This window comes from Mytilus californianus, unplaced genomic scaffold (genome assembly GCF_021869535.1).
Source record: "Mytilus californianus isolate M0D057914Y unplaced genomic scaffold, xbMytCali1.0.p SCAF_7, whole genome shotgun sequence".
NCBI lineage: Eukaryota > Metazoa > Mollusca > Bivalvia > Mytilida > Mytilidae > Mytilus > Mytilus californianus.
In genome coordinates this window covers 107,061,031-107,078,478 of record NW_026262723.1, presented here as the reverse complement: position 1 = coordinate 107,078,478, position 17,448 = coordinate 107,061,031, and the positions used below count along the sequence as shown (strand labels likewise).

At 33.6% G+C, this 17,448-nt stretch overlaps 1 protein-coding gene across 1 annotated transcript; it reads right to left on the bottom strand.

The window, feature by feature from the left end:
- Nucleotides 1-6,280: 6,280 nt before the first annotated feature.
- Nucleotides 6,281-17,391, bottom strand: LOC127708272 (WW domain-binding protein 2-like). Its single transcript, XM_052213117.1, has 7 exons — nucleotides 17,228-17,391; nucleotides 15,372-15,474; nucleotides 14,398-14,536; nucleotides 13,958-14,050; nucleotides 11,477-11,620; nucleotides 9,654-9,752; nucleotides 6,281-7,591 (listed from the first exon to the last, which is right to left on the bottom strand). The coding sequence occupies exons 1-7, from the start codon at nucleotides 17,281-17,283 to the stop codon at nucleotides 7,467-7,469; spliced, it is 759 nt and encodes a 252-aa protein (XP_052069077.1). The 5' UTR covers nucleotides 17,284-17,391; the 3' UTR covers nucleotides 6,281-7,466.
- Nucleotides 17,392-17,448: the final 57 nt, after the last annotated feature.

Genomic DNA, 17,448 nt, shown 5'->3' with positions numbered 1-17,448 from the left:
AAAACGGGAAAGGGAATTTTTCTAAACTGGTGCGTTAAAAAAAGAAAGTAATGCCTATACATGGAAACGTGATATCATCTTCTATGGTAGAGTTTCAATAAGAAATAAACAAAAATTATCTTCTGCAAATAATACTACATTTTCTGATATAGAAATTACAAGTGATGCTATTGCGGGTTTAGAATCATTTACCTCGTTTTCCTGGCAACAAGAAAATTATACGACATGTATGTACATGCACTGAACGTTTAAAGTATTGCACCAAAATCTATATTACATTGTCTTAGGTTATATGTATTCAGACGCACGAAATTTATAAAGTGTTTTTTTTTTTCATTCAATATGACGTTGGAATGTCTGAAAAAGAGAGACGAAGGATACCAAAGCAGGACAGTAACTAGCCTCTTTTAAAAGTGAGGCAAAATATATTCGGCGAAGGGTCTGGGGCCGCTAAAGGGCCCCCAGGAGCTCTGGAAAAAATGACGCAAAATCGTGCATTCTGAGCGTTTCCCGGACCCTTTCTTAATCTGAAACGCAAGTTTTGTTTTAATTATTTTTTCGACAATATTCTGGTATCAAAGCGAAATATATAGATTCAGTGTAAATATAAAAAAGAAGCTGTGGTATGATTGCCAATGAGACAACTCTCCACAAGAGACCAAATGACACAGAAAATTAACAACTATAGGTCACCGTACGTCCTTCAACAATGATCAAAGCCCATACCGCATAGTCAGCTATAAAAGGCCCCGAAATGACAAATGTAAAACAATTCAAACGAGAAAACTAACGGCCAAATTTATGTACAAAATAATGAACGAAAAATAAATATGTAAGTCAGCAACAAACGACAGCCACTGAATTACAGGCTCCTGACTTGGGACGCACATACAGAGTGTGGCGGGGTTAAACTAGTTAGATGGCGCCAAACCCTCCCCCTAACCTGGGACAGTGGTGCAACAGCATAAAACAAGACCACACTATCCAAAAAAATAAACGAAAAACAAATACCAACAAATAACAACCACTTTAAGTTTTTAGGGACTACATCAAAAGACCGAAATGTAGAATAAAGCAAAAATCGTAATTCACTTATGTGTGTGGCTGCTGTTTTTTTTAAATTGTTTTTTTATTGAGTTTCGGCTTGCAGAAAAACGCGTATTATACCTGTCAATTATGTGTTTTTTTTTTCAAATTAAGTTAAGAGGGGGTTGATTATCATTGATATAACTATGTGAATTCAGTTTTTATAGCACATTTCAATTACAACTAACTGGGATAAAAGGGTACACTCAGGGTAGACTCATGAAAACTGTTCTTAGACCTCATTGCTACATTTTTGTGCTGTTTTAATATGTATACCGGCTGACTAATGTCGGATCTGTCTGTTCTGTACTTGTATTGTGTTTAGACTTTGGTGTATTTTTTTCTGACTTTGAACTTTATTCCGGCACAGTACAATGCTTTAAGTACCGATTAAGTCGACGCTAGGGGCCGTCTTGACCTTGTTGTAGGGTATGCATGATTCGTTCATTGTTGAAGACCCTCAAGCGATTGTCAAGATTAAGAATAGGAATAAAAGACCTGTTCATTGATAATTTGTATTTTTTTCTATGTATTGTGTGCGATTTAATCACATGCAAATTTACTCCATATCCCTTTATTTTCCATTTAAGGGCCTTAACACGGTTCTTAAATATAACGAAACTCAAGTTTAAAACAAAATTACTAATTTATAAATGAAATTCAACACTAAGACAATAGTCATAAAGAAAAGAAGGGCAATCAATGAACAAAAGACAAACCCGGGAACATGCAGATAAGACACATAACGGTCGACAAATAACAGACAATCAACACTGAAAACTAAAAATAAATGAGAAACATGGATCCCGAAAAAAAAAGGGGCGACGTCAGTAGGTGAACATAACTTGCTTCATTCAAGACACTCGCCGTGAAAACAATTTGATATGAAGACAAGCTTTTGTTTCAACTTATTTTTTTTTTATATTTCCAACATGAGACATTTGACTCATTTGCCTCAATGTAGTAACGGCCCTGCAAAGGGACATTCAAACTCATAAGTCGAAAATAAACTGACAACGCTATGGCTTAAAAAGAATAAGACAAACAAACAACAGTTCACACAAAACACAACATAGAAAACCAAAGACTGAGCAAAACGAACACCACCAAAAACTGGGGGTGATTTCAGGTGCTCCGGAAGGGTAAGCAGACCCTGCTCCACATGTGGCGATCGTCGTGTTGCTCGTGTTAGTACAAAACCCGTTGATAAGTCTAATTCGGTAGGTCACATTCAGGGAAAAGGGGACGGGATTGTAGTTACGACAATTGGAACATATCCGTTGTCATCTGTGAAACGGATATTCCATAACGGTCAACCAACTCGTGATGGCGTGTGTAAAATTTACGAAGGGACGATTTCAACTTCACCACTTGGAACTCTTGGTTTAATAGCTTCCTTATGAGCAGCAACCCTCTATCAAGGAAATCATGATAGGAAATACAAGACCTGGTATATCGTATCAACTGGGAGATATATACTCCGTATGCAGGTGCTGCTGGAATGTTGCTACATAGAAATGGGAAGTTAACAATTGGGAAGTTGAAATCATCTCGTTTGTCGTAAAGTTTTGTTTTCAACCGACCATCATTGTCAATTTCTAGATGTAAGTCAAGATATGAGGCAGACTTAACTGTATCTGTTGTATCCTTGAGGTCCCTCATGGAGGTGTCCAAGTAATCACACAATCACAATTTTTTTGCCAATATAATCATTAATTATTTTTTTAAACAAGATAATCAAATAATAAAAAATACAGTCCTAGATTATCAATTTTTTTTTTATTATAATCAAATAATCATGAAATATTTGGTCTGGTAATCAAATAATCACTTTAAAATCGGCCAAGTAATCACATAATCAAAACCCCAATGAGGAGGCTCATCCTTTATCTCAAGTTCGATGGGATAGATGCGTTCAACATAGTCACTAAATGTTGAATTGTTTAGTGGGAGAACATCATCTATATAGCTGAAAGTGAAGTTAAAGAATACTGCTACTTCTGTTCTTTCTTCCTAAGAAGTTCCTGTATGAAGTCAGCCTCATATGAATAAAGGAACAAGTCGGAAAGAAGAGGAGAAGAGTTGGTTCCCATGGGAATGCTGGTTGTTTGTTGAAATACACTACCTGTAAACGTAACAATTATGTTGTCAATCAAGAAATCAAGCATCTTGATAATTTCAGTTCCAGAGAATTTTGTGTTTGAATCAGAATGATTTTTTACAAAGTACGATTTATCCCTCCCCAAGACAAGAAACTTGTATCTTCGTAGGCCATTCTTTTCTATGAAACAAAGCAGGACCAACTCCTTCAATTTGTCTTTTAGTTTGGAATGGGGAATGCTTGTGTAAAGTGTAGTTAAATGGTCGTTCCCTTAAATACCCAATACAGTGAAGGAAGATCCTGTTCTTCATCTTTGGTTGAAATTCAAAAGGAACATAGAACATAGAACAGACCTATGATTATCAAGGATTTCAGTGTCGTTGGGGTATATGTTGAGTTTCCGAGTGAATTTTCAATACCTACCAGTATTTCATCTATCAGTCAGTTTATGTAATATGATTTACACACAAAAAAGATGTTGTTTAAAGGCTTTATCTGCGGGGAAAACAAAATATTTGTCATGGAAGTAGGACAGGTGTTTTGCAACAGGCATTCGGACGCACGAAATTTATAAAGTTTTTTTTTTTTTTCATTCAACATGACGTCGGAATGTCCGATGTATATGTATGATACTAGTGACTGTTGTGAGCACAAGATATAACGGTCTGTGTTATCTGCAAACTTTAAAAAGTTCTTCTCTCTCGATTTGTTGTTAACTTAAGTTTCAAAGTTCTGAAACCTGTTGGACGACTACCAATTGACATTTTTTCGTTGAAAAAAAACTCTGTCACAAAAGCCACAAGCTAGTGATTGTCGTTGGTTGCTTTTGACTGCCTTATTTGCTTTTCCATCATTTTTGTAGTATTATCCAGGGCGTGGGTATTTCTTTTTTAGTTGTTTTCCATTTTCTCATTCCTCAACCATTTTGATAGCTTATTGTATGGTATGGTTTTTGTTGCTCGTTGTTAGGTTGTTTCAGGCCATACGGTGACCTTGATGTTCACATCTTTGTTCCATACGAGTCATTTTTTATCACAATTCCTTTCACATCTTATTCGTGAAAACATAAAAACAATCATCTTTTTCGACCTTGTTTACATATGTTCAACCTGGGACTATTATACTAACGAGCACCAGCACAGAACATCTAGCCAACCTAAGCATCGGTCATATATACTAAACAATAAAGGTATGAACCGTGAATTTTATTTTCCATAACAAGAGCATCTGTCAGAAAATCTTCTGTAGCAGCCATGGACTTAAGTACTGCATTAAAAGACATCTTTCTGTCTGATTATTGACATCTTATATTAAAATTAGCTCATTTAAAGTGTTCGAAGTCGAAGTTCTAGTTGGTATCACTTCCTTGACATAATTTGTTTGTTTTATGAATTATAATTGATATTTTGTTGTTTCTAAATTGAGACCTTGGATAAACAAGACTGCACACGCTTAAATGACTCTTCTATTATCCTTATCATTGAATTCATGTTGAAGTCTGAAATATGAAATTTTACTACAAGTATCACATAAACTTAACATTATCAATATTCTGTGAAAATGAGGTCATGGTCAGATGATCCCTACCAGACAGACATGAATACCTTACAATCATTCCATTCACCAAATAAAGTGGTCCTCTGGCCAATAGAACATGAGAAACAGATGAAACCACAAAATCTTAACATTGACCATTTAACCATGAAAATGAGGTTAAGGTCATATGATTCCTGCCAGACAGATATTTACACTTTACAGTCATTCCATACACCAAATATAATTGACCTATTGCTTATGATTCCTGAGAATAAGATAAACCACATAATCTTAACATTGTCAAATGAACCATGAAAATGAGGTCAAGGTCAGATGAATCTTGCAAGACTGACAGGTACACCTTACAATCATTCCATACACCAAATATAGTGGCCCTATTGCTTATAGAATCTCATATACAGACCTGACCATGTACATTTAACCTTGATCACTAATCCATGAAATGAGACAGAGATCAGGAGAACCTAACTGACGGATATGTTGACGATGCAAGGAACCCATAACTCAAAATAAGTGAGTATTTCACTTGACAAATTAACTTTTTTTTTCAAGCAGTCACTGAACCATGAAAATGAGGTCAAGGACAATGGACATATGATAGACGGAAACCTCATAACATAAGGTATCTGTATACAAGGTATGAAGCATCCCTGTCTCACATTCTGTGACTTTCTTTGCAAGCGAGACAATAATTAAAAAATATGACTGATTAAGTTACTAAAGATTTTTTGGAAAACACGCAAACTTGAAAACTGAAAATAAATGAAGATGTGTCCATGAGGCACAGATGCGGCGGCAAATTCAGATATTTTTTAATTTACAAAGGAAAATAACTCTAGAATGGTGAAAATGACACAACCTGAATTTGAACTCGATCTGTGTTGGGTGGTAATAAGCATTGTGTATAAGTTTCATAACATTTGGTTGAGGCAAACTAAAATTATAGTGCAGAAATAACAAATTTAGCAATTTTTCCCATTTATAAAGGGACATAACTCTAGAACCGTGAAAGTGACACCACTCAAATTTGAACTTGATCTGTCTTTGACGGTAATAAGGATTGTGTACAAGTTTGATACATTTGGTTGAGGCAATCTAGTTAGAGAATGGAAACTAATTTTGGGACGTACAAGGGTAAAACTTAATGCCCCCTCTGCCACAGCAGGGGCATACAAATGAGATAAAATTAGGAATTGTTGGCCATGCAGAGTGTCCTGTTTCTTGGCACAGTAATTTTTCCAGTAGCCCTTGATGAAAATTTCAAAAGGATGTGGTCCTAACTTCTTTTATCAAGCGTGTATGTCTGACCTGACCAGATCTCAATAATTCAGACCCAAACTTATCAACATTCAATTTATTGTTGATTTGTTCTATTCCTGATTATGAATGAAATATTTGCCGCTGGATGTTAAGCAAGCATGAAAATAATCATCTTTTTGCATCTATAAATGCTGCAAACTCTTTTGGAACAGGGGTTTTGTCATGAATCTAATTATAATTTAATAAAATTTAAATGATAGGAAAAATAATCAAAACTTTTGTTTTATATCTTTATTATGCATGATTTACATTACACAGAATAAAGTTACAAATAATTTTCACTCTTCAATAGATGTCTGTAACATCAAAAACGTCCATAAACATTTAGTTTAAAGGATAAACTAAGAAGAAAAACCTGTCTATAGAAATTAATGTTTCCAAATCAATATAAGTTATTGTTTTATCTTTTTTATGTTTGATTGATCTTAGCTATCCAAGTTTGAAAATATGTTACATCACTAAACGGTTAAGACTGGTATTTTGATGATATTTGAATAGTTTAAACATTGGATGTAAAAATTGAAAATATATGTTTTTACTGTAATACTGAGATAAGTTTAGATATCAAAGCTAATCGTACATCAAATGTCTACAATGGTAAAATAGAAATGAAGACATAATACAATATCATCCAATTTCAGTAAAAATGTAACAAGTGAATGAAAAATGCATTTGCTGTATGTAAATGAATATACACAAAACTATAGACAATAACCTTAACAACAATATCATATCTATAACAAATAAATTACCATCCAGACTAATAAATCAACAAGTAAATTCATAACAGAAAAGTCCTTTCCAAAAGTATGTTCCATACAATCACATCCCAAAAAATTGACTATAAATGCATTACAATTATATTAATATCACATATTTCTCTATCCATGCTTGGAAATTTGGTTGCAGAGATTTAGACAGATGAGGAGAGGACTACACAAGTTATACTGTATAAATACACTTACAATATTTTATGGTGAAACAACATGGAGTAAATAATGAACTGAAGTTGTATTGTGTCAAATGTCAAGCTCTTCATATAAAACAGAAATACTTAATGGTTTACAAAATTTTGATAAAAAAAGTAACAATCAACTCATCTATTCATCAATTTTTCGTTTTTCTGTCAATTGCAATTCACAGGAAAACAAAAAGAAAGGAAACAGAAGAATTTATGTATTTCCATACCCCCACCATCTATAATTCATTACTTCAGTAATTTTAAATGAATCAAATGAATAAAAAGCCAATAAAAAGTTCTCTTTTCTACCTGTCATACATTTTAATAGAATTACTAAAATCATTTTGATACCAAGTTTGACAGTTCAAAATTATTTATTTTGTTCCATTTTAGAAGAATGTAAACTTATAGTATGTAAATAAGAGTATGTTGAAGTGAATATCAATTATATTTCTTGGTGGCATCATCATAAGATGGTGGACACGAGGGCGTTGTTACCATGTGTACATTATGCGGTGCACTGGGATTATAATATGCACTGGCAGCTGCCTCTCTGGCTTTCTCATCTGTTAAATATGTAAAATAAAAGTTATTAATTGCATGATACATAAGTATGTGTCATAAAATGTATAGCTAGACATTCTATGAGCATAACTTGTAATTTTTGGCCTTTTATCCCTCTCCTTATTTATTCATTCCCAAGTAAGTTATATTGATCTGGAATAGTCCAGATGAACATAACTTACTGGGGAAGGAATAAAGTCTGTTCTTTGCTGTAAAATATTACATAAAACATTTCAATCTAGTTTCAAGTAAAAGGTGAAAAATGGTACTGATGATTCTTAAAAATTGCCACATATATTGTGAAATATACATGCAAAAATGTTTATCTATTTTACTTATATGTATAACATCTAAATGCTTTGGGAAAAGTGGCTTGTCTACCATACAAGTAAGAAAGATAACAGAAAACTGAAGAAGGCCAGTGGCTGAAAACATAATAAAAGGTTTATTTACTACAATAAATTAATTCAGATTATCCTATTTCTTCCAAATAAAAACAAGAGGCTATCAAGAGCCTGAATCGCTCACCTGTATTTCAGAGGAGAAGAATTTTAAATGTTAGCAAACTTGATGAACAAATTGTGTAAAATTGTCTTTAAAGGGCAATAACTCCTTAAGGGGTCAATTGACAATTATGGTCATATTAACTTTTTTGTAGATCTTACTTTGCTGAACATTATTGCTGCTTACAGTTTATATATATCTATAATAATATTCAAAATAATAAAAAAATGCAAAATTTTGTTAAAACTACCAAATCGGTGGCAGCAACCCAACAATGGGTTGTTTGATTCGTCTGAAAATTTCAGAGCTGATAGATCTTGACCAATTGAACAATTTCCCCCCCATGTCAGATTTGCTCTAAAAGCTTTAGTTTTTGAGATATAAGCCAAAAACTGCATTTGACCCCTATGTTCTTTTTTTAGCCATGGCGGCCATGTTTGTCGATGGATCAAAACTTCGGAAACTATTTATAAACTAAATACCCTAAGGAACATTTAGTTAAAGTTTGAAGGTAATTGGCCCAGTAGTTTCAGAGGAGAAGATTTTTAAATGTTAGCAAACTTGATGAACAAATTGTGTAAAATTGTCTTTAAAGGGCAATAAATCCTTAAGGGGTCAATTGACAATTATGGTCATATTAACTTTTTTGTAGATCTTACTTTGCTGAACATTATTGCTGCTTACAGTTTATATATATCTATAATAATATTCAAAATAATAACAAAAAAATGCAAAATTTTGTTAAAACTACCAATTCGGTGGCAGCAACCCAACAATGGGTTGTTTGATTCGTCTGAAAATTTCAGAGCTGATAGATCTTCACCAATTGAACAATTTTACCCCATGTCAGATTTGCTCTAAAAGCTTTAGTTTTTGAGACAAAGCCAAAAACTGCATTTGACCCCTATCTTCTATTTTTAGCCATGGCGGCCATGTTTGTCGATGGATCAAAACTTCGGATACAATTTATAAACTAGATACCCTAAGGAACATTTATTTAAGTTTGAAGGTATTTGGCCCAGTAGTTTTAGAGGAGAAGATTTTTGAAATAGTTTACGACGACAGACGACGACGGACGCCAAGTGATGGCATAAGCTCACATGGGGCCCTTTGGGCCCCAGTGAGCTAAAAAGGTATTCTGTATCCCTATAATCTATAATATAATTTGACCAAAAAAGTTACATACTGGTAAATTTATCCAAATAATAAGATTGATTGATTGTCGGTGTTGAACACTACTTCAAGCAAGCTTAGCTATATCATGGCAGCCAGTTTTTATTGGTAGAAGAAGCTAAAGACCCAAAGATAACCACCAATCTTTGGCAGGAATACTGGCATTCCTAGTCAATAAAGATAGGAGTCAAACAAGGAAGGTTGGACCTTACAACCTATGTGCTGACAGGCTAGTTATAATAATAAAGAGTGTAAACATCATGTTCACTACTCAAAGGTCAATTATAACATTGACCATTATAATAAAAGAACATCATCATAGCTAATGTTACCCATACTCAAAGCAGCATGAGAACTACAGTATTAGACTTAGTAAATTATAAATACCTGAACCATATCCATTGGCTTGCTGTGGTTGTGGTGGTGGTGCACTTGGGTCTACACCAGGATATGGTGGGGGAGCTTCAGTCATATACACATACTCCGCTGAAATATAATCATACTTGAATATTCTTTTAATACAATTGAAATGGAATAGACCACTTTCGAGTTCATCCTTCACCGGAAAAAACTCGTCAATTATGCGTGCATTTATGACGTCATTTACTAGATGGAGGGGATCGCCTGTATCCCTGCACTGTTAACGTTCATCAAGCGTCTTAGTGATCGTCATTGTGCAGGATAAACTAGAAATAATGTTTGTTTTGTAAGTACTTAATCACAATTCCCTAATGACAGTAGTGCTGATTGTTTATTATGAGAATTTAATTTGCCGAATAATTCGTGCAATATAGCATTATAGTTTTCCAACCACTTGCTCAACATTGGAACGGAAGTGACGATGCCCCTAAACGCACGAATGATGTTCACTAAAACCAGAGTTTTTGACGGAAATGCATCGAACTCGAAAGTTGTCTATTGTTTTCTGTTATAAACCTTGCCTGGAACAAACACTACATATTCAAAGGGTTCATAATATGCCCTTACAGTACTAGATCAAATATTTATTTCTTTCACTAAAATGTAAGAAGACACCAAGAGTGCAATACTGTAAGTTGAAGCACTACAGACGTCATGGAAACAAGAAAAATAAGAAACCACAGTACAGAAACATCACACAAAAAACAGAAGAATCACTACCGGTATAAAACATGATTAATTCAGCAGCCCTGGAATGGCAAGAACCTCCAATTTCACACTGAACACTATGTAAACTGCACTGCACATACTAAAATATTGTGGTTCATTATACTGTGAATATTACATTGTTTTTATTCATTGATGGCAAGAAGCTTTATCACTGACTAGAACTTACATGTAACAGATTTTAATATGAAGTTACACATGGGTGCCACAGTGTCACTAGTGAAGCAAGAATTGCTAACACTTCCAGAACACCTGAGTTTATAACCAGTTTTTTATTGAGTTTGTACTGCAAGATCTAAGGTTTTATCCGTGTAGCATTTTGTAGATGCTTGTCTTTTCAACTTTTCACTTCATCTAAAACAAGCTAGCATATTCTATGGTGAAGAAATTTATCCTACATTTTACCCACCATTTGTTCTTCTGCTGATTGAGATAAAATGGCAAGGTAGAAATACTGATAAAATGGCAAGGTGGAAATACTGCTAAAATTAACCCTCATGTTAATAGATAGGGATCTTAAAAGTGCACTGAAACATTGCAAGTTCACATATTTGGTTCTCTTTTGAATTCTTTCACAAATAATCTGGACATGACAGTTTAGAGCTTGCCATATCTGTGGATTTGCTCTTGTCTACTCACTGAAGACTATATGGGCGATCTGTAAATGTTGTTTTATGTCAGTTGCTGCTTCATTGATATTTATCCCATGTCACATTATTCACATACAAAGTTAGAGCTATATTTTACATATAATTTTCTCGTATCATAGGAAATAATTTGCTGTCTCATTGCCTTTAACAAAACATTTACTTTTATTTATATGATGAATGATTGCAGTAACAGAACTGCAAAAATCATCTGTTGTTGCCATTGGTCATATCGAAGAATCAGATCTATGAAGAATTATGGACCATATGTCATAAAGCAGGGATACAGTAACGCACCATTGTATACTTTTCATTTTAGGCTGAAGAAAACAGATGGTGCAGCATTCAACAAAAATTTGCTTCCTGTGAAGGTCAAGAAGTAGTACAGCTGTAGTAGTCAGAAATCTATATACTTACGTGGTGGAGCTGATGGGAATGTCTGATAGGGCACCCAATCATAATATCCTGTCTGTGGGGGTGAATAAGATGGTGGTGGGGCTTGGTAAAAATTGCCCTGGGGTGGCATATATGGTGGAGGTTGTTGTACTCTATTCCTTGATGCTGAAAAAAATAATTTTGTTAAATTTTATAGTTATAAATTAAGAAGATGTTGTTTAATTATCAATGAGACAACTTTCCACCAGAATCCAAATGATGTAGATATAAGCAACTTGGTTGTTTCTCAGGATTATTTAATGAAGCATTTAAAAATGTATTTGCTGTTCTTTGTTTTTCATTTCAAATTCCAATCTTTTATTAGCATCACATAACACCACAATACACATTTATCTCCCTTTGACGTACAGATTGAGAACTGACCTGTCCTTCACCTAGGACTATTGGCCCCAGCCTCCACACAGTTTGTCCTAGCTCAGCAGCATTATACCCATTTATCTCCCTTTGACAAACAGAACTGCCCTAGCCTTCACACAGCTTGTACTAGATACAGGTTGTCTCAACTCTTATGCACAATAATATTTATCTCCCTTTGACAAACAGAACTGCCCTATAGTGCATGATAACTTTTTGTGAGGGAATTTGATGTTTGCTATACGTTTTTTTTTTATTTCAATGCACTTTTAATATGACAATACCACTATACCAATCAGAATTATTTTTTTGCAGTGTTTTAAGAAATGATTTTATTTTGTATCCATGTATTATTTGTGAAACATTAAATGTATTAAAAGGGCGTATTTTCTGTAAAAAGTCAATAAGTATGTAGACTTTTGAAGCCCAATGTTTCTATTGCCTTAAATACGCAAATGAAAGTTCCGAAAACTATACCAATACAGACCGACATGTTTTTGAAATTATAGCAAAACTTTTGGTTGACAAATTTGTATTCGTTATTAAAAAAATTGAACTTAAAATATCTGTCATTTTCTCCCTACCAAGTTTACCCCTATTACTTATTATAATGTGGACCGGTCATTGTTATTGAATCTTACGCAATTTGATTGGATTAAGTTATTAATAGTTTACCTTCAAACTGTTCATTTTTTTCATACACGTGTATTGATTAAATCAGAACATGCATGAATGTGTACAGTAACTTAAATGATCTACAAACTGAACACTGGACAAGTCCATATTATTTTTTTATCAATGAAACTAAAGGTATGAAAGGTAAGAATTGCCACTTCTTATATTTTCACAAAATTTTCCATATATAGAGTAGATAAATTATTTTTTAATAGCCTATTCCAGAGTAAAAAGAGAAAGTTTACAAATCAGATGCTTTATTCCATAACACAAGTCATTTTTCGATAAGAAATGCCGAAATACATTTTACGCACGGCTACCCCAGGTAAAATTATTGTTTATCTTAACAAAAAAAAAAAAATTCAGTTAATCCCAAACAAAAGTAGTCAGTAAATAAAGTCAAAATATGTCCGATCTGCCTTTTTTTGGACATCAAAATTCAATACGACGTTTTAAGGTCAATTTCATCTACCTCACAAAATCTTGTTAGGCATTATAGCCTTCACACAGCTTGTACTCATACAGGTTGTCTCAACTCTTAAGCACAATAATTTTTATCTCCCTTTGACAAACAGAACTGCCCTAGCCTTGAAGACTTCACACAACTTGTACTATATACAGGTTGTCTCAACTCTTAAGCACAATAATATTAATCTCCCTTTGACAAACAGAACTACCCTACCCTTCACACAGCTTGTACTCTATACAGGTTGTCTCAACTCTTAAGCACAATAATATTTATCTCCCTTTGACAAACAGAACTGCCCTACCCTTCACACAGCTTGTACTCTATACAGGTTGTCTCAACTCTTAAGCACAATAATATTTATCTCCCTTTGACAAACAGAACTGCCCTACCCTTCACACAGCTTGTACTCTATAGGTTACAAGAGCGCAATTATTCGTAATGCATTTTCCATAGGATACCAGTGGTGTTCCGTATTTTATTTCTCGAAGACTACACAAACTAGATAAAAACAAGTAGCAGTTCCTGTTACTAGAAATGCCAGTGTTGCATAACAACCAAAAAAATATATATGGTCATGCGGCAAAAATTGACTCAAAATGCAGTTGAAAAAAATCGTCTATTTTTTTCGCTTAATGAAAAAGGCATATTTTTAATGGCCCTGACTTGCAGAAATGGAAGATATTTTCTATACTTTGTAAAATGTGAATTTGATTTTCTGGAATTTTTAAACCTAATTGGATAAGCTTTCGATTAAAAGTGATTCCAATCCTGTATAATCCAATCAGAAGCCATACAGGATTCTATTCTGAGTACCATCTTGGGGTAAAAAACTTGCCGGTAAAAAGTAAACAAATAATTGCGCTCTTGTAACCTATACAGGTTGTCTCAAATTTAAAGCACAATAATATTTATCTCCCTTTGAATCACATTGATCACTATCTTACCTAATTGTCCAGCTTTCAACATAGCTTGTCCAAATTCAATTGCACCTCCATGGTTGAACCATAACTTGATCTTTGCTTGACCTTCCCAATTACCTATAGAAAATAAAGTATTTAAAAAATGTTGAATTGGTTTTTTTTTTTTTATTTCAAGCAAGCATGGTTACATTCACTTTGATTTATGGTTTATAAAAGTAAAAAAGTCTAAATTAATTTTGTGACATATCATTATCACATTTTGGAAGTCTCTTACCAGAAATGAATGCTTCTGGGATCAAAACAATATCTTAAAAGAATCTCTGTGAAACTTTAACTTAGTTTTTTTTGTAAGTTTAATAAGAAAAGGTTACCTTACAATTCCTTATTTTCATACTTCCAATACATAAATGAATCATTTGAATAACCATTTAACCTTTGAAACTGTACATTATTTTGATACCTACCTCCCTGCTCTGCATTTACTTTGCCTTTTATATAATTGGCCCCAAATATAGGTTGTTCTAACTCCACCTCCCTCATACACATAAATGGTATACTGAAGGATTTCAACATGTCTGATGAACTATTGTTGTTAAATATCACCTAAAATCGTAAAAAACAAACCTAAAACTTAAGCTATAAACATTTTTAAATGGCCTAAATCAGGATTTGATTGTTTGAAAAGTAATTTACTGATGTAATAATACTCTAAAAGGATAACAGGAATTACCAAAAGTATTAGAGAGTATAACAAAGTGAACAGACCACACAAATCACCAACACCAAACCAGAAAACAAGAAATACTTAACATGGTCCAGATAGCCTGACTATAAAACCTTATTGTTATCAGTTAATTCAATGTGGAGTTCAAGTCCAGAAGAGAAACATGGACATGCACAAGGATTACTATCGAGAGTCTATCAATTCCAGTGATAAATCCCTTACCATAAATGCTATTTTTTTAGAAGTAGAATAATTGGAGATCAAACAATGGTTATAATAATAGTGCTTATTTCAATTGCTGAACAGTAAAAAAAAAATGAAGTTCTTATGAATTTAATTCGATGCAATATCTGAGTCAAACTTTTAATATCTTATTGTCGTGACAATTACCATCTAACTTGGCTAACAAAAAATGCTTAAAAAAATGTAAGTACATATACAAATAATAAATACTGTAAATTCAGAAATTAATGCCAGGTTTTTATTAATGCGAATAATGCAATAATAAGAACTCGCATTTTGATATCTTAATCATACATCTGCATTTTGATATTCCTAAAATCGCAATAATCAATTTCGTATTCTTGTCCATTCTTCAAAAATCGCAATAATAAATGCACGCAATAATTTCTGAATTTACAGTACCAATACCTTTTTTTAGGAGTAATAAACACTTTAAACTGACTCTTCAGTCTTATTTCAAATGTTACTTACTCTATGAGTAGTTAAATAAAGTGTTCCTTTTTTGTTGCCTTTAAAATGTGGCAGATTGACGCCATCAAATCCCATCTCTACTCCATCACAATATAGTAAAATCCTGCAATGTAAACAATAATTATTTTTAGCGCTATCAAATGATTACTCAATTGAGGGATTGTTACTCATTCAGGGAATAGTTCCCCATTTGGCGGGTTGTCCACAAACTGTTCATAGATGAACACTTCAAACAAGTTTAAAAAGCCCCAATCCCAATTCCAATTATCCAATAATATATTATCAGTTTCCTGTCTTTGTGACAGTGTTGAATAGAATTGCATGAATAGACAATAACAGGCTTATACATCAAGGACCCCCACAACTCCCACTTCCCTCCACCTTACTCCCTATTCCCTCTCTCCTACTCCTTTCCTTCCCCTTACTCATGTTACTCCGAGACGAAAATAGGTAAAAAAAAAAAAATAACTAGAATATCCCTGTTTTACTCCCCTCTTCCCCCAGTTCCCACCCCTGACTCCTGCATCCTTCCCCTGACTTCTGCTTCCGGCCTCCTCAATTCCATGTTCCCTTACCCCTGTCCACCCTCACTATAATTGAAAATTGTACGCTTTTTAACAAACCTATAAGATATATTTGAAAGGATATTACAAATTTTATAATTGTTTTCCTTTTTGGACATTGAAGATTTGAATCACTTTAACTATTTGCCTTCTAATTAACAAAAATTAAAATAGAGCAGAGAATGCACATCACAGAAAAGGTTGATTGGTACTCATTGTTTACAATATCATAACTACCCTTATACATGTAATGTACGTCCTTGTACACATTTGTACATGTAGTAGGGGGTATATATTTTTTTCAGAAATGCAAATATATGATAATGGGGCTACATATCTGACTGGAGAGTATAGGGGTTCAAATTTTTTTCTCTCAAGTATATCATTTATGAGTAGAGGTCTTGTATTTTTTTTCTAAATACTAGAACACACCCGCAACATTTCGTGTCCGTGACTGAGTTAAAGTACCTACGCCATATTTGTAGCCTGGATTTTTAGTATTCTTATTGTCATCTGATAAAGTCTGACATGCTGATTATAGGGTGCTTTCTCTGCTTTCAAAATATTTCTTTTTGAATCAGTCCTGGTTTTCTTACATGTACTATACAATCAGAAACTACATATGACTTGTACTTATGGTATCAGTATCTGATTCGACCTGGAACCAATTATTGTTACATGTAATATTAATCATGTGGAAAACAAAAAGGCCTGGAATGGTGTAATTTTTAATCAACACCATTGTCCTATATTAGTTATACAGTACTTGTAAGGACATACTGAGAGACATGGCCGATGTGTGGTGGTCTACAGAGTGTCCGACATGACAGGTTAATTAATCTACCTGACACCTGCCGTGTTTGACCTCTTCAAACAACTAATACAAAGCCATTGTATATCAAGTTGAATTCTTTGATAAGTCTTTTTTACGTCATGCCGACTAACAAATTGGACCTCGTTATTTTAGTAGTATAGATATAAAGACAATAACAGTTCTGGTAGACAAGTCCCTATAGTATATATGAATGTCCAAGACGTCAAAAAATTTTGGTTAGGGTTTGTGTTACTCAATCAATGCAATGTTTAGTGGTCTGTTTTTGTAATTTGCCGTTTTTCTTTCTGATCATGATGAGAGACATATAAACATATGTGTATATTTGTGTCTGTCATGATGTAGAATGTCTTTGACGTATGATTATTGATAATTTTGCCGACTTTGGGCTGTTGGTTTTTAAAAAAATCTGGATTTTTTATGATTGATCTTCCATTTTTATTAACGATTAGTCAATTTACCGTTCGCCAGCATATATCAAAACGCCTCCATGGGCATGTGCTGTATTCAATGACATTATTTCTTTTAAAATAATGTTATGTTACGTTCTACGCTGTTTCCACCAAGAAGTAATGAATAAAAATCACTTGACGTAATATAAAAAATCTCCTGATTGTACCAGTAGATTAGAGGTAAAATCTAGATATCTTCGAAGAAATTTCTCTTTTTATCTTTAAAGCGT